At 33.3% G+C, this 19,159-nt stretch overlaps 1 protein-coding gene across 3 annotated transcripts; it reads left to right on the forward strand.

The window, feature by feature from the left end:
- Positions 1 to 1,836: 1,836 nt before the first annotated feature.
- On the forward strand, positions 1,837 to 18,390 carry LOC116765547 (transcription factor cwo). Of its 3 annotated transcripts, none has more exons than XM_032655043.2 (9): positions 1,837 to 2,143; positions 13,476 to 13,602; positions 14,258 to 14,441; positions 14,957 to 15,103; positions 15,277 to 15,447; positions 15,651 to 15,832; positions 16,145 to 16,279; positions 16,438 to 16,528; positions 17,024 to 18,390. In XM_032655043.2, the coding sequence occupies exons 1-9, from the start codon at positions 2,091 to 2,093 to the stop codon at positions 17,203 to 17,205; spliced, it is 1,272 nt and encodes a 423-aa protein (XP_032510934.1). In that variant the 5' UTR covers positions 1,837 to 2,090; the 3' UTR covers positions 17,206 to 18,390. The 3 variants fall into 3 exon arrangements, with proteins under 3 accessions (XP_032510934.1, XP_032510936.1, XP_061377848.1); XM_032655045.2 differs by having other exon boundaries at positions 1,840 to 2,143; positions 13,476 to 13,569; XM_061521864.1 differs by lacking the exon at positions 1,837 to 2,143 and having other exon boundaries at positions 13,480 to 13,600.
- The last annotated feature ends 769 nt before the right edge of the window (positions 18,391 to 19,159 follow it).

Raw genomic sequence — 19,159 nt, forward strand, 5'->3', positions numbered from 1 at the left:
ATTACTTTTAAACTGTTGTATTGTTCTTATGATAAATCGCTGAGTATGTAGAATAACTTGTATAAATTAGATTTGAAATTTAATTCCTTCTATTTTATTGCCATGCATAAAAAGAAAACTATTAAAAAATATTTTAATATATCAAGGTTGATAGTTAAAAAGTATATATCTGTCACATCTGTCAGTTGTTGCTCTGTGTCAGCTGGGCGTGGGTCGACACGTTTTCCATGGCACCGAATACCGACGTGGACCGCCATTAGCACAGTTCCAAGATTTGTTTATATTTCGTCGAATTAAATAATCTAAATACAATAAATTATAAATAACAGATCAATGACAAGATATTTTTATTTATTATGAAATATTTTATAATCGTTCTTCTGATAGTACGCAAATCATATGACTTGTTATACTCTGATTACATATTGATTGTTTTTTGAAACATCGAGACACGAGGAGTGCAATGTGAATTATGATCTGTTGCGCTTGATATCGGATATTGTTAAAGATTAATATAATTTTCCAAACTCGATAAGTAATTTTTTTCCATAAAAAATTAAATAATACTTTTTATTATCTCAGCTGTCAACTTTAGTTTACAATATAAATATTATTCTATATATATTGTTTAAGTATGTAAGGAAGCTGTGCTTTATAGACATTTATACAAAAAGAAAACAAATCGTAATTCGTACATTACACTTGTTAAAACATACCTTAATGTTATTTCTAGTTTATTTTACAAAACGAAATTACATCAAATTAAATCTGCACAAATCGTTTTGGTCTACGATTTCATAATAATATTTTTCATTACAAACGAATTTGGATTCGTAAAAACTGTTGCATAGATAAAGAAAGGAATGTCGTCGTGAGTGTCGTCTCACGTGACGTTAAAAGGACGCGAAAAAAAGTGTATTGATGAAGATTTATGAATTAAAAATGTATCAAGGATAGAAATAGAGATGAAAACTTGTAATAACTCGCTTTTTTTATTAAAAATGTTATTTACACATGTTGAACATTTTGTTACCGTATAAAATAAAGATATTATTTATTAGGGTGTGTACAATTTAAGGCACAGATTTTAAAAGTGTCAAATTCATATCTTATATTTTAATTGTAGTGCATTATTAATATCCTTTGTTAGTGGTTGTTTTATCTTCGATTATTGATGATGATAGTCTTATATAAAATTAAATATACCTTTTACTAGCAAGTAACAATACCCAGCAAGTTAAAATTTTAAATATTTATTCGTTACAAAAGTATATTCGAACAATATATTACATTGGTATAAATTATGAAACAGGAAACTAACTATTACAATAAAGATTTACGTATCTTGTTATTTGCTTTTAACACACTTATTTAGCAGCATGCTTAAAATAAGAACACATTTTCTTGGCAAATGTGACGCGACAGCTTCTGTAACGTTAGTACAAATGTACATTGTCAAGTGTGTAATGTTTCCTTAGTACGGATATGGTTTATGAATAATAGAAATAAAAAACTGTTGGTTATTAGGTAAACGAAAATATCACACTATAACATGGGTAGTTAATCACTATATTAAAAATTACAGTCATAAGTAATATATTTAAATATTATATATGATTAAAATAGATAATGCTGTAATATTTTTATTATAGTATCAAATTTATATGCTATTGCAATATGCAATTTGGAATTTTCCAATGGAATCTTATTTGAAATATAGTACGTTTTCTCATATAATGTACAACGAACGAATGTACAAGTTGTAAATTAGGCCAATGGCATCGAATTCCAATATAAAAAATGTTAATTAAATACATGTTAACAGATAGGCGACGGAATTCGTAGCAGAACACGAGGATGGCGCAGCGGTTGGTTGGTCACATGACTCGGTGCCGGCCGGCATTCGAAATCCTGAACATAACCAGCGCGGATGTCTAACGCGTAGGACGTCACGCTCATTACGAAATAATCGCTAACATAAAATGGATTGCAAACAGACAACATAACGTCTTAATAGTGTTGTGATAAAATGTGATACAGCTCACATGTGATCGTGGTTAAGTGAAGTTATATTGTGTATTGAATTTAATATGGAAACACGTCATTATTGGGAAGAGAATGGACATGCCGTCAAATATGACAAGTGAGTCCCGTTTAATGTTTATACCAAACAATATTGGCTGAATGATAATACGACGTCTTTCTCAGTTACCTTTAAAGCTTAAAACACAATAATAACTATATGTAATGTAACAAATCCTTATTTCTTTTTTAAATTTATGCTACATTTGGTTTAACCTCGACCTCCTTTGTAGTTATATATTTAATTAATAAATGATTTTCTATTAGGTATGATGACGAAAGTTTACAAATGCGTAATGTGGCTTCTGTCTCGTCTTCTCTGAATCCGTTATTGTAAAGTCTTAATAATTTAATAACAATGATTGAGATAGATAATAAATACGTGTATAAGTAAATAAATTTAATGTATCCGGTCCTATAAAAACCTGTTGCAGATATTGCTTTTAAATTTAAAAGTTTAATGTATTGTTGAATATAACTCATAAATTAGGATATAAATAAGAGTTCATCCATTGCTAGATAGAATAAAAAAGATCTTTAACATTATAAACAAGTTTTATATCACTAATCTCCGGCATCATATGCTTTTAAAAATATCACAATTTCAGATCATGCACGTGACATCGAATGTGAGTCAATACTGTTGTGTATATTTAGATCCAAGTAAAAAAGCGTCATCTTTTTAAGTTTTGGTAATGTTTCATTGTTAATAAAATACTCAAGATAGATACATTTACATATGAAACCATAAGCGGAATAATATAATACAAAACACTCATATATACTTTGTATATTATAAAAATATCGTAAAGAATTTTGAACGTTATCTTTTATATTTTGTTATTAAAAATAGTTTAGTTTTCTTGTTAATGTTTTAACCAAGTTATTTTTTTTTATTACACTTTCACTAAAATGTCGGCCGCACCGTGACATCCGTTCGAGATAACGTGACTGTTACGATTTAATTAGCACTTCACTTTTTGAATTAAAAAAACATTGACAGAGGTTACGTCATAAATCATTTTATTATATATGATAAATTTTATTGAAATAATAATATACAGTCTGATTCTGTATTTAAATATAAAGTAAGTTAAAGACAGTTTTATTTAATGTTTTAATAGTTTTATTATTATACTACCTCCATGGCTGTTTATGTATTCGACTCTTGCTAAAAGCACTAGAACATATTAATTGGCAAGAAAAAAAAGTGTACCTTATAAAGTATTACATCAATAAAAATATAATAATCCGCACATACGAATATATGACCGCAAAAAATCATGCACTTGGCTAGAAATAATCCTATTATGCCTTCCTCTCGACTTTTATGCATAATTTCATTATTAAGGATTTAATTTATTTAAAATCGTTAAAAGTATATTTTTCTAGCCATCACCATGTTTTACAATTCCATTTCCAATTAAATTGTATATACAAATCGATGAGTATTACACACACACACACATTTATATATATATATATATATATATATATATATATATATATATATATATATATATATATATATATTAAAATGTTGATTAAATAATCACTTAAAAGAAGAAATGCTGTGAAAGATTCATTAACAATCGTAGTTTTATATTAAAATCATAATAAATCTTATGAGGGTTCAAAAATTTAGGATTTATTGGTATAATAAAAATTTAAACAAAATTTTTATGACAAACGCAATCAGATTATGATTATAGGAAGCCATCTTAGACAGAACAACCCCGGCAGTGACGGAATCGTTTAAATAACTTCCTGTTTAAAAAAATCATGATTAAAAATTTATTCGCAATTCCGTAAAAGTTTGTAATGTGAAAAATATAGTATTTTAATTGTTCGAAAAATATCATTTCTATCTGTAATTATTGCACAACCGTAGTATAAATATCAGTGTATAAATATTCTACTTCACGGAATGTGAAAATCCGATGACTACTGTCATACGTCACTTGTCATCTATTTGAATTGTTAAGTAATGGTATGCAATTGTTCATTTTTTAAATATATAAACACAATTGGAGCAATAACACGATTGTTAATCAAATAAGTGTAAAAAGGTTGGTCTCTATAGAGTTTTTAATGTGTGACATATCTTAGGATTTTTTTTTTGTATAATCCATTATTTATATTATTTATTAGTTAGTTTAAGTCTGAATTATCCATATTTTCAAGACAAAAGTTGTGTAACTACGAGCAGAAGCTCGATAAGGTTATTTATTATCTATTACATTCCTGAATTTCAATAGAACCTTTAATAGTTCTGGGATAAATTTCCACTTGTTTGTTGCCCTACATAAGAAATCAGTTCAGCCGATCCATTGATTTACTCGGTTAAACAATCAAAAATATTAAAGAATTATTCAACTTTAATATTAATCATAACATTGAGACGAACAAGTTCATATAAATATTAAAAACAAATCGTTAACTATTATTTCTGATGTATGTATTTTATGAGCAATAAGAAAGTCATGTACTTTCAAAAACAACAGCGTACCTATAATACAATAAAAACTTTACTTCGTTTCGTTCATAAACATTAAGTCTTCGTAGAATTTTAATCTCCAAAGAAATGTTTTAATTCCTACACCTGTAAACTGAAATCATTAATACTAAATGATCCGTTCCATACCATTTACGTTAATACAAATGTATAATAACGTGAAATTACTACGCCATGATATAATCAAATTTCGAATAAACCATACAGATAGCGGCGAAAGCGCGCTAAAACATACACGTGACGGGCGCTCCGTGCACGCGCCGCCGGCCTCGGAACGTGACCAGCCGACGACACGCACACACCTGCACACACGCTACACACACCCACGACACGCACACTCGTAAAGACATCCACACTCACATGGACATCGTCTCACAATGCCACCACTATCAAATCAAACGCATTTTCTGGAATAAACCTATCAACTAATTTGATAACATATCATCTAATTATTAGGTCTAAGCTATTACTTCGGATGTAACCTTGAAATTATAGATTTCAATGTGGAGTCGTTGAGATAATAATTTAACTGTAGATTGTTTTTGAAAACTGTCTCGTAAATTGTATCCACTTGAAAGGTACATAGTGCTGGCTTGCTCGTGCGAGAGGGACGGCGACATGTGTTCGCGCATGGAGCAAAACGTGACTCGAGCTTCGGTACAATAATAGTGACTTCATGAATCACTGTTTTTTAAAAATATAATTGTTATTGTAATTTAATTTTGTTGATATTAATAATAAAACAAATGGGTGACATTCAGGATAAATTCAACAATTAGTGCTATCAAATATCAATGCTGAGTTGTCTCATCTGATGAGTGAATGTCCGGTACAAATATGCATTTATCTTGCGAAGGACTACGCAATGTAAAAATTTTCCACTACGTGTTATTTGTCTATACGAAGCAGGTGATTATATGCCTTAGTGCGTTTGTTAACAGGATAAAAATAAATGTTATAAACTATTTTAAGACATAAACATACATTTTAGAACATTTTACATTTATAGGATAAATAATTTATTTACGTATCAAAATTGTAATAGAGTGACTACTGAATTCGCCGTGCTATCACGTCAGTTTCAACAGATTTGACTATGTAGATTATTGTATTTTACTTTCTTTAATAATAAAGTCATTAAAGTGGAAATCCTCAAAATTTTATTGGTTCATCTATATTATTATTTGTGGCAATATTTTTGAGACGTCGTAAAGTAACTACAAATATTAAAAGTCCGTTTCAATAATCAAAATTCTAGCCGCCGCCAGCCACTTAACAATTTTTAAAGTAGTTTTTGTTATGTAGTTAGTTAGTATTTGATAATGTTTAAAATTTGTAACTCAATAGTCAATGGACGTCATTGTATGCGAATATTTTATAGTTTAAGCTGTAAACACGCAGTTAAAACTTTCAAGAGCGCCGTTAAGAAATGTTACTTTCTTTGACCTTGGCCGTGCAGTTCTTTGGAACCGTGTCATTACACGTGTAGATTAGAGGGCGCACTATATCGGATTAAACCTAACTAATCTTGTATGAAAATTTTATCTATGTATCATATAGAAAACATAAAAACGAATCATCTACATGTGTAAAACAGAATGACTTGCGGTTTTAATTATTATATTGTATTTTTTATATAAAAATACTAGTTACACGTGTGGTTTATGTCAATATCCTTACCATTAATGACTGTCGACTCAATAGTCAATTTACGCTTCGTATTACGATATCACTAACGAAACAAAACGATCGTACTATTTTTTATATAAGTGACCTTCGCCCCACATTCGAAGGGCGTTAATGAATATATGAATAAAAATTATAATATACCAATTGCGAGCGGACATCTTGATAAAGAAAAGTTACTCGTTCCTTGATAACATAATATTGAATTTTTTTTCTACGGGGTGAAATTGTTATTTTTAGTAAAATTAAACAAACTATCTACGAAGATCTTGAATCGGTTATCTATGTATATTTGTTTGAAATAGTAATAAAACTAAAAACATTGTATAGGCGACAGTAGCGCCGCCGACGCGTTATCGTGTGACGTCACTCGGTGAGTCCTCGTGGCGTAGAACGTGACCGGCCCCCACGTGTCCGACAGCTTGTTTGATTTGGTAATTTATCTGTGCTTTCTTTCCATTGCATTCCGTTTTGTTTTATCATGTGATGTAGTTTTTTATTTATTTAATGTAAGTAGGTTGCAGGTATCGTGATTATATTCGTTAATAGTATATGAAAAACTATTAGATAATTATTTATTACAGATTTTCCTAAAATATATATCAGTCCTGTTGTCCAATTACATTGATCTTTGATGTTTAAATAGTCCTAAACCATAGTTGTTTTGTTAGTTATTTTATTTTCCGTTGGAATGGCGTTACGCAAAAAGATTTTAATGAACGCTTTGTCTTATCGCTGACCTCAAACGCGTGTATTGACACGGTCTTGAGTCTTGCAAAAAAAAAAAACATCGATTGTATAAAAAAATGTTATCTCTGACTGTTACAAGAACGTCCTATGTTAATTATTTTTCTTTCTTGTATTTCTTTCTATTAGGTATATTGAATTTGTACGTCTTTCATCTCTCGAATCAAATTACATTTTATTATAAATAAATAGATTCGTTTCAATTTAAAAATCGAATTTAAAGATCAAATTGAATTTGGAATAAGAAAAAATTATAATCGGTTCTAACTTATTTATATTAAACATAACGTCTCAAAACAAAACAAATTTTCGTCCTAATTATCTCAAGTTCTGCTCGTATATATTTTTATTCTAACTTAAAATTTATTAACCGTAATATAACTATGGGGTCATCACGTACAGTGCAAAGTCGATATAAAAATTCGACAATAACTCGTATAACATTCCTTAAACTGAGGTTTGTTATTTTAATGTAAGTTTGGTCAAAAATTTTATATAAACAGGTAAAAGAATTGTTTTATTCGTCTCATTCTGTTACAGCGGACAACTTACAACAACACATTTTTATCGAATTACTCGTTTTATTTTTATATTCCTTAACCTCTTCAACACACTTACGTCTTTTTATTCGCGTGATTTTAAACCTCTACTATTTAAATTCAAACCGTTTCTTTTTTTTAAACCGAATTCTAAAATAATATCCAATTTACTTGTGAGAATCTCGAACTTATTTGTTACGTAAATTTTTTTTCGTCGTAAAATTTTTGTTAATTTAAATAACAATGTTTCGCTTTTCTGCGATTGTTAAGGAACCTTTTACGTTTCTGGGCCCTTGCATCTAGGATCTTCCACACCAGTAACGAACAGTACTGTTTACGTTAAATGACTTCAATTCTTTTGGTTTGGTTTTGGTTTTACAAAATTCGTTACTTAGATGTACTTACCCTATTTTATATATCAAAATTCGATATAAAGATTTTTTTTTGTAAAAATAACGTAATATAATTACTATTTACATTGATATTGATACAATTTAAGGGTATATACGACAAAAAAATTGTTAGATTGAGGAAGTCGTTAAATTAAGGTTCGTTATATTAAGGTTGTCCTGTATATGAACAAATCTTGTGTGTGCATGAGCTTATTAACGAAGGTATATAAATAGTACACCGTCCAAGCACTAGATTTGTGGCACCATATTAAATAATAAGGAAACAATAAAGGAAGTAGTGCTGTGTTACTGAAATACATGATATAAAAAAGTAAGCTAAGCGGTGTTGTAATACAAACGTGATCTGTAAACTTAGTCCAAGTTTTCACAATCGAACTACATACGACGCGTTAAAAGTTTCTCATACAGCATAATTTATAATTATGAATGAAAAACAGTTTACGCATATGTATTGTGCCATGCCAACTAGGACTAAGCATACGGATTTATTTGATACACTAAAATGTTGTTAATTTAATGTTTGTACGAAAATTTTAATGATTTCTTATCCACAACAATCCAGACCGCGATCTCTAATGGCCATTCTTATCTACTCCCTCCGTCACACATCTCATATCTCGCTCAACAGCCTTTTCCGTTAAAATGTTTTATAAAGCTATTAAAGTGAGATATTAAAACTATAATCACCTTTATAAATATTAAAAAAAAATATTATAAAACGAGTTTCATGTTAATAAATTCTTGTTTAGAAGGATCTGTTTTTAATAGATAACGTTTATAATATTTCTTCATCTAAATTAGTTAGTATGCTGTAGTGACGCTGCCAGTTCTTCGGTCATCTTTTACGATTCCATTATCAGTACTTTTACGATTAGACTGGTACCCTTTGAGTTATACCTCGAAGAGAGGCGTAAAATACTTCTTCCAATAAGACTATCTCCGAATATCCAGACGGAGGTAGAAAAAGCTAGTACATATAATTAATAGTATTACAGACGCTTGTTATTTTCTTACGACACACAATTTATATGTGAGTGTTCGTTTACATGTCGTGGACGATTCGTCACTCGTATTCAAAACTGCTAAGCAGATTTTAATGAAAGTTTACCATGATGTAGTTTGTATATAAGAGTAACCCGGACGAAAGCTAGCTCATTAATAACTTTATCGAAAATAGAATTTTAGTGTTGTCTTTAGTTTGATCTGATTACCTGACTAGACTAGTTACCATCAGTTTGTTAGTCAAATTAAACAGATGTTTTGCAGTATTTACGTACATATATATGAACACATATAAACTGTCTGTTATTTTTGATTTTACTTCAAATTAAAACTAAAATAAATTTGATAAATGCCGTTACCATGATAATCATTCGTTAAACATTTACTAGATGTAATTTTGTCATTGATATCATAGACCTTGAGATATTTTGATAATAAAATTTTTATAATTAAATAAAAATCTCCTACGAATAAAATTTCTTAACTATTATACTAGCACGATTGATTCACTTTGCCGAGTGGTCATGCCAAAAATGCGTTTCATCATTTTGGAATAGTTCTTGACCGATACTAACCAAACATATCTAAGAAAAACGGCAAGAAAACCGGCCTACAATGAAAAAAAAACGAATGGAAATCGGTAGATTCGTTTGAGAGGTACGCTGTCACAGACATCGATCAATTGTTAAAAATGATATAATCTAAAGTTATCTAAAGAGTTTTCATATAATATTATTTGATTAGCTTCTTTAATATATGTAATGATGAATCACTGTTAGTGTTGCCATGTCAAATTAGGGCACAAAGACATCGATTTTGCTAATTCTCTCTTTTAGAATATTCCTTGGAGTAAGCAGATGGTTCTTACGCAGTGAGAAATTTTAAAAATTCCCTGAAAAAGTCTTTAAACTACACTTCTACACTCCCATACGAATTTTTCGTAGTAATATTTAAAAGACAAATTGAACTTTCATACCGGAACATAAAGTTAGAATTAGCGGAAATAGCGAATTGGTTTCAGGAAGTCAAAACTTAAATTAAATGAATTTAGGCGTTTAATATTTTGTTTTTGAAATTTTATTTGTTTATTTACTAACTATCTTTTTTCTTTATTTTACTAACTGCTACTAGTTGTGTATGATCGAACGTGTAAGGCTATACACACATGGGCTATAGAGGTCGTGACTGACACATTATAAGGTCATTAAGGGAATACGCTGACGTATTTGTTTAAATATGCAGTGATGACAATCCCGACCAAATCGTCTGTAATGAAACACGTGGTCTCCTTATTTATACTCAAGTTTAAGAATTCCTTCAATGCTATTAAGTTAAATTAAAATAATATATTTTTAATGTCCGCTGAGTTTGTTATTTGATGTTGTAAAATAAAAATAGTGCATGGAGTCCCTCCGCGCGGAAGAAGTGAAACTTCTTAATTGTAAACAGTGTTCTCATCCACTAGATTTGAAAATAAAATACTGTCCTATTAAATTATACGTGTATAAAATCAAACAAAAAAATATATAATGAATTTCAGGAAGCTAAGTAAAGTAAGTAAGTAAGAAGTAAGCATGTAGCTTACTTCGCTGCGCAGCAAGAATACCATGCGCATGTGCTTGGAATCTCAAGACTCGCTCTTTTTCTCTTTCCTACTTGTGACATTTGTACATCTTTCTTTCTCTCTCCCTCAGCGTTAAACGTTTAACGCCACCTTGTATGAAGTTTCACTTCAAAAATGTTATAATAGTTATAATTTTATTTAAAAAATAACATGACATGGAGAACTATAATAAAAGTATCAGTTCAACTATGTGTAAACTAAATTTAAATAACCTGAGTTTTGACTTCAATGACGTCTTAAACGATGTTTTATTTGTGTATACAGAAACACGAATTAAAAACTCATTTCTATAATTCAAGAAAACAAATGTATTCTGAAAAATGTTTCCTAAGATCGCGTCTCATTATAATACATATATAGAAACGCAATAAATCCCTAAATATAAATAATTCAATATTTGTCATTGTTCCTTGACAGAACACACGTGGCCAGTTTGAATCACAAGTAAGTGGTCACAGAGACACAGATGTCAGATGTATAGTAAGAGGAGTTTCATGTTAAATAAACGTGGACATAAGTTTACTACGAACTGATAAATATGAAAAACTTAGGGCAACTATCACACTTAAATAACATTTATAAAGAGTTCCTCTGTAATATTTTATATTAATATAAGACAGGGGCGTGCACAGAGATGTGGCAGGGTAAGTAGAGTATGTTTGAAAAAAATACCAATCTACATCATAACTCCCTCCTCTAAAACATCGATAATAATCGCGCATAAAGTTACAGCAGACCGATCAGAACTAACACCTATATATTATATAAATCTATCAACTACCTCCGAGCCACGAGAGTACCTTAAAACGATTACGATCTGTTCATCACCTCTTTATAAAAGTTATTTAAATCGGAATATCCAGCGGAGATCAAAACATTCTTAGTATTATTTTTTGAAAACAACAAATAAAGAAAAGAAAATAACCTATTTGTGTGTACACAACCTGTCAGATTATTACAACTGTCATTATACTTTTTTTTATAACGAGTAACGTTACCTTTTTTTTATTATATCTAAACTGGTGACACACCTTCCCTATAAATATTTAAATTTTGTCATCAAACGACAACATCCAAAATGTACTCGTAATTACATAATTTCGTTAAAAACACATCACTATTACAGAGCTCTCAGCTATAATTTTCCATGATTCGTGAATAAATTGACTAATTAGCTAATTAAAATCTATTCACGTGGGCTTAGAAAGACAAAATAGCGAAAAACGTATTTGAACGGTAAACTGACAAATTAAATAGTCCCTTTTCATTTGACAATCAACTCAGTTTCTATGACGTTTTAAACGATTAGGGTTAAGGAAGCGTTGCCTCTCGAACGCTAATGCATGCATAGTTTTTGCACACACACATGCAAATATTCCTGCAAACGAAATAAATTCAGATCACTAAGTACGGCAATAAAATATAACAAAAAAAGTTTCAGATCACTAATTACGTTTGTAATCCTCTTGATTGTTTGGAAACCCCCTACTCACTAAAACCACTGCGAAAGCCATCGGCCGCTATGTTGGTGCACCCCGGATCTGTCAGCAACAGGGCACACCAGCGACTGGCCGGTCCTGGCAAAGACCGGACTTACTCCCTCAGAGAAAGGGGGCGATCCCGGCATTGTTTGGAAACCAATAAAATAAAATTCAATTATATTGCCATAAATACAATGATTTTTCTCTCTCTTTATAATAAAGTAATTAATAATTTGTATTATCTATAATATTAATAGTTTGGGTCAATACAATGTCACATTTATTTTAAATTTAAGATTTTGACTGTTAAAAATAATATAATTTTTATTTGTTTAACCTATTTTATTGTGATATTTTTGACGTTAGTATCCGACCAATATATTTTTCGTTCCGGTTATAATTCAAGACAATAGTTGTTATTTAAGTTTGAGATATCAATTATACGCTACTATTTTCACCGCTGAGAAAATACAGATAAACAAAAAAATATTCTCAGATGCCATATAGATAAACAAAAACCATATCTTTGGCATTTATTATGTAGATGTCATTTCAAAGTGAAATTAAATATGTGACCTATTTAGTTCAGACAGCTCTAATAGCTTTCTCGTGCGATAAACTTTTGTATCGTACAACGAGAGACACAAAAAAATACGAGCAATATCTTTGTTGATAGTAACAGAAAAATCAAATTCTTTTTATATGTTTAGGTACAAATAAGTAAACAGGGTCTGTATTAATGCAACTGTAATATTTTTATTTTTATTTAACCGCTTCAAACCTACAGTTGTTTGTTATAAAGTCACATAAACGTGGATTATGAACAGACTAAAAAGAAATAAACTATATGAAAGAAGCAATGAAATCACTTCCATACTAACACGCAACTTACAAAGGTTGCTGTTACGTTTCACGAGTCATAAAGACGCTCCTATTGTGACATTCAAATATATCAGTATGTACATTACATTAAAATGTATAAAGGACAAGCCCGCGTCACGCGGTGGATGTGACACGTGCCTAAATAAAGATTTGTCAGGCGGTAATGTCACGTTTTATAAATATGAAGCCACGCACGGTAACGTGGGACTGTTTACAATTTTTGACTGAATTCTTATTCATATTTTTTTACCTTCATGATCGACATGTGAAAATATATCGGACGTTTCATATTATTTTAATAAAACAACAGATAACGCATTCGCTGAGCCGTCCGTAGCATAAACAGATGAGTTAGTAGCGTTTCCTTTCTAACGGGCAATGCTTACGCGTCGAATTTCCCTTGTAAATATCATTCCGCGCCAATTTATTGTGGTACAAATGAATCATTTTGAATATATATATTTAATACATTATTACCAGTGTTATAGTTGAAACATATTTCAGCTACTCCAATGAGGAGTTCGCGCGCGAGCCGCTGAGCTTCGCGCCGCCGTCCGAGGACGAGGCGGAGTACCCTCCAGGGTACAAGAAGGGGAAGGTCTCGAGGGCAAGTCACACTGAATATGCCCGTGTATATTAATTATAACATTACTTGTTACTCGCACATATTATGTATGATAGAGAGCAAACATTATTCCTACTACGAGTTTGTATTGTCAATTTTTTTTTCTTTTATAATATGGCCTTCATCAGTGTAAAGACTTGCACAGTATATTCTGCCAGTGTCATGTAGAATGGAGGAGACGCGAACCGGGATTGACTTTTGAATGAAATAAAATTCAATTTGTCAAATATTGACATTTAATGAATGTGAAATTAAAAACTGTCAATGTTTAGTCTGACATTACAAACGCGTGGTAGGGATAGCCTTCCAAAGTTCACAGCACGTTATAAGAGATATGAAATTTTTGTTAAAAATTCTTAATCTCCTAACAGTTCGAATTTGCCATTTAAGTACATAGAAAATAAACATTTATTATATAAATTAATACGATAGGTTTTGATCACGTTACCAATAATATCATTTTTAATTATAATTAACACAAAGTATATTTTAAAATTTGTATGTATTTTAAATGTCGAAAGCTTAATATCAAAGATTCTAAATAACTTATTTTCTCACGATAAGATCTTGAAAGAACTGATCTTATGAATGACATGTCAAAGACATTTGCGAAGAAATACAATTTAAAGACGAGTTAATTTGAACTTTAAGTCGTCTGCAGCAAGATCCAATGTCGCACCGCATCATCGAGAAGCGGCGGCGGGACCGGATGAACAACTGCCTGGCGGACCTGTCCCGCCTCATACCACCCGAGTACCTCAAGAAGGGCCGCGGCCGCGTGGAGAAGACGGAGATCATAGAGATGGCCATACGACACCTCAAGTATCTACAGGACAGAGTCCACGGTTGGTACGACACGCCGCGGGAAGGCTGTGTGGGAGGATACATTGAGTTTCCGCCTTTACAGTTGCTATGAGCTCGTGACGTAGTGTCTGCGGTTGGATAGCGACTTTTATGTTTCAATTAAAATATATTCCAGCTAGGAATGCTACCTCGTGGAAACTATAGGTTCGAACCCCGATCGACTCGATGTATTTTTCGTTCAATTTGGTTCAAATATCCCGCATGCATTGTGTTAACCATGTGTCATAGAATTTCTCGAAGTTATCAACGAGAATTTAGTTCTTCATATAGTCGTATATATACCTGCTGGTGTTGAAGCGCGACTTCCCTTCAGATACAACTAAAGTTTCAAAAGTAACGTTCTGTTTGAAAAAAGATTAGCATTTTTAGGTTATGTTATTAATGAACGTGACGAACTTTCGGCAGTTTTGAGTCTAACTGTGACGTCACTGAAGAAGGTAATGGGGAAGATTAAGAGGACTCATGGTTATGATATTTCATTTTGATGTGGTTGTAGTTCTGGAGCGGGGGTCGGAGTTCCTCGCGGGGTACCAGAGGGCGGGGGCGGAGGCGGTGCGGTTCGTGGAGCTCCAGGGCTCCCGTGACGGCCTGGCGGATCAGCTCGCTGCACACCTACACTCACACGCTGACATGATGGCCAAAGGTACTGGCTGTGATCATTATAATCGTTTAATACAACCCTTACGTCTTAAGATAGTATTTTGTTTAATACGGTTAGTTATTTCGATTGGTTGCTGTTAAAGCTCAACTTGCCGTTGCTATGGCAGGTCTTGAGTTCGGTCAACATGAGTTATGTGAGGTGGTAACTCTTTGCAGAAGCTGTACACGAAAAGCGTGTGTATCCGAACTCTTCGTCGGAGACGACCAGCTCGTCGAGCAGTTCCCAGGGCTTCGCCGTGAAGGTGATCCAGCGGCCGGAGCCCCCGCCCGCGTTCCCGGAGCCCTACGAGCCTGACAGACAGGAACATTTCGCGGACTGCGAGAGATGTAACGTGGATTATATTTACACTATATTTTTTTGACTCCTTGGTATGAGACAACAAACTATAAATAATTTATCCAACATTTGTATTGAAATCTATATTATTATGTGTTTGTTGAGAACATGCAGTAGGAACGAGTCAGGTGTCTGGACTGACTGGTCATGACTTACGAGATTTAAGTGTAATTGGTACATTTGATAATTCCAGTGTCGGTGCACCAACCAGCTGTAATGGAGCCGTTGGAAGGCGAGCCTCTCCCGCTGGACGGACGAGTGAAGAAGGAAGTGACGCTGAGGAAGATTAGGAAGCCAGAACACGAGGACTACTTGCACTCGTACAAGTTCAAGAACTCCATAGAGAGGAGGTTCTCCAGGTCGCAGGACTCCGAGGTACCTGGACGGCACCTTACTCGTGCACTATAACGCTGTGTCAGAATTAATATGAACACTAACTTACTTATGAGATCCGAGAGCTTCGCGAGTATTCATTTGAATTACTGTTTTCGGATTCCTGCGAGTTATGTGGTTATGCTAACTACATGCTCCCGACGTTTCGGTTACCCTGCAGCATCCGTGATCACGGACAGACGAGATAAACAATAATAATATACGCGTAGTAATCCGAAACTATTAGTTATATTTGGATTAACTTACTTGCTATCTGACATGTGTGTTTACTAACACGTATTCGATGTTGCGCAGGGTGACGCGTGGAGCGCCGGGCCGACAGCGAAGGCCTACAATCATAAACGTCGGAGGCCTACCAAGCCCGCGCCGCCCTCCACGTCCACTTCCGCCTCGGGCTCCACCGAGGAAGCGCGCGACACCAGCCCACAAGTACGCCAACATATCACGCCCTTAGTACAAGTTCTCTTCGCACTAAATGCTGAATGTTGTTTATAAATAAAATTAATTATTAAAAGTCATGCCAAGTGAACCCGGAGCTCTGTGTCTGTATGTAGTTCTGTATAACGAGTGAGCTGTGTTTGTGGCAGGACACGTGCAGCGACTCCCCCCACCACCACTCGTTCGACAAGCCGCCGCCGCCCGCGCAGTACGTGCCCGTGTTCGCCTTGAACGCACTCGGTGAGACGCCACTTATATACAACCCTATATGTAAGACTCGACGCACATGAGATATTCGACGGCAGACATATCCACGGATAAACGAGTTAGAATGTCATGTGCTATTTGTATTTTTCAACTTCCTGAGATCAACAAAAATAACTAATTTTAAAAGTATTAATCTTAAATATTGATATAGCGACAAAGCTATAGGAGTTTACTTATTTTTTTACGTCTCATGTATGTGTCTTTTTTAATAAAAAAAATAATTATTGTGAACTACATTACACACTTGCCATACATTGGCGGACACGTCTCAGGATATTATATCATGTGTGTTCCCAATACACTGTCCCTCGACTACTACAGGAGGTGACAGTGTTACATAGAGATAACATAACATACGAAGGACATACAAATAAAAACTATATCTATTCAAACAGTGAAAGTAAAATAATGGCAGTCGAGGTACAGCGAGCGACGCGAGTAATCGTTTACTTTATATATAAACTCCAGGCAAGTACTACGTGCCGCTGAGCGTGGAGTACGGCTGCGTGTCTCGTCAGCTGGGCGCGGGCGTGACGTCACTGGAGGCGGCCGAGGCGCGCGCGCTTCACCCCGTCACCATACATGTGAACTTCCAACCCTGCATCGACTACCTCAAGCGGGAGCCCGACCCTCACTGGCGCCCGCTCTAACCGCCCGATACTGTAATCCAATCCGCTACAACGTGCAATCGGAGTTCAAACTTATTAGATTCGTCGTGTATGTATGATATCCCCTAAACAGACGTTCGAACTGTCAGTGTGAAAGTTTAAGTGAACCCGTGTCAGTAACGCCGGTAATACCGCCGCGTCAGCGGCTATAATATTATAATAATTTAATGGAACGCAAAGCGTGTTGCTGATGACTGTGACGGTGTGCCTCGTGACCGGTTGCGCGCTAAGGGTCAGCCACATGTCACATTAAAGGCAGCATTTGAAGAGAAATTCTTTGTTTTCGTTTCTTAATATGTGAACTATATTAAATGCAAGTGACCGACGAAATGACAAGATAATGACGATTTAAAATCTTTATTACATTTTAAAACGACGCGCCTTCTCCTCCGGTTGTATCTTGTAGTGTTGCCATATCTTTTATTTAAGTCGTCTCAATGCGTCAATATTGTGACAGCTACGACTTCCGGTCAATTGCCGTATTGAATTAAACACCGTAGAGGACTGAGGACGGACAATGGAGGTGCTGGTACGAATTTATCGTTTGGGAGGGACGGGTGAAGAAAACTTGTATAAAGATAAATAATAATCAAACATATTTTTATATATTGTAAAATTTAATATATAATGTGGATGTTCACCAGAATATATCTTAGTGTACTGTTATTTTGTTGGACGACATTTTTTTATTATATAATCGATTTCAACGAACGCCATATTTGAAACATTCCACATAAAAAAAGTTTTTATTCGTGGTCGGATTACTTAAGCGCCGGTAGATGGCGAGTCGCTGTACAAACGTTATCTTTTTGATGTGAATGTTGTGAACACTTTAATATAGATTAAAAACCAAATATTTTTTTTTTAAATAGTTATTTACATCGGATAGTTGAGTGGTTTTATTGCACCGGTGTTGTTCGGGTCCGTCGCGACGAGATGCGCTCGTGTGACTGTGGAGCTGTTAGTGTTTGTGTGGAGTGCGCGTCGAGCCCGGCGGGTCGAGGCGAGAGCTCTTAGTAGGCTGTGATAATATCGATGTACCTAGTCAAGTGCTGGTGAAACTTGACGGACGTTTTTGGAACATTTATATGCTTATATAAGACTTGTTTATTTCATTCATATGTTAGCTTAAGATAGAAGTGTATTAAGATACATAACTTACTGTCATCGTCGTTTTATTTTCCCCTTTTCTTTTTTAGCCCTCACTGTAAGGGACTGGACCGGACCATTAATAAACAGTAAAAATTACTTACTTGTTAATTTAAACAAATTAATCCACTTTTGTTCTATAGTTTTCTCAAAAATTATATATATATATATATATATGTATATATATGTGCCGACGTTCTTATGTGATTTACAGTAACAAAAATCTTTCAAGTATTTATCTTTACCATACCTGAAGCGTTTCCTTTAATTTATTTGTATTCATTAAATTGCATTTCTATCATTCAAAAGTCACGACCAGAATATGATGAACGTTTAACTCACTAATTCCTTGTGTCAAAAAAAAAGACAGTCCTAAAAAATTTATATTTTTTTTTTTGGTTTTTATTATTTTAATAAATTAACAAATTTCAGTTCTTACCATCACCCTCAGTGAAATGGATCAAATTATTAAATTTTTCATACAATCCTTTACTTTGAAAATTTATTTAAAAAGCTTATAACATGGCAACATCAAAATGGCCGCTAAATAGGATTTTAAAATGAGCTTAAAATTTATTTAAGACTTAAAATTCACTGGGCCAGATAGACTTAAATCTGTTTATCTTCTCATATACTGAATTTCAGCACCTATTAGAGCTATACATGTCTTTTCTCCATGTTGGAAGAGTCATGTAACCTTCAATAATCATTCAGTCCACGCTTACTAGTCGAGTTATTCTGTTACAATAATAAGTTCTTTTTGAGTCCTGGCAATCCTGAACACGAT

Source organism: Danaus plexippus, chromosome 11 (genome assembly GCF_018135715.1).
Source record: "Danaus plexippus chromosome 11, MEX_DaPlex, whole genome shotgun sequence".
Lineage (NCBI taxonomy): Eukaryota > Metazoa > Arthropoda > Insecta > Lepidoptera > Nymphalidae > Danaus > Danaus plexippus.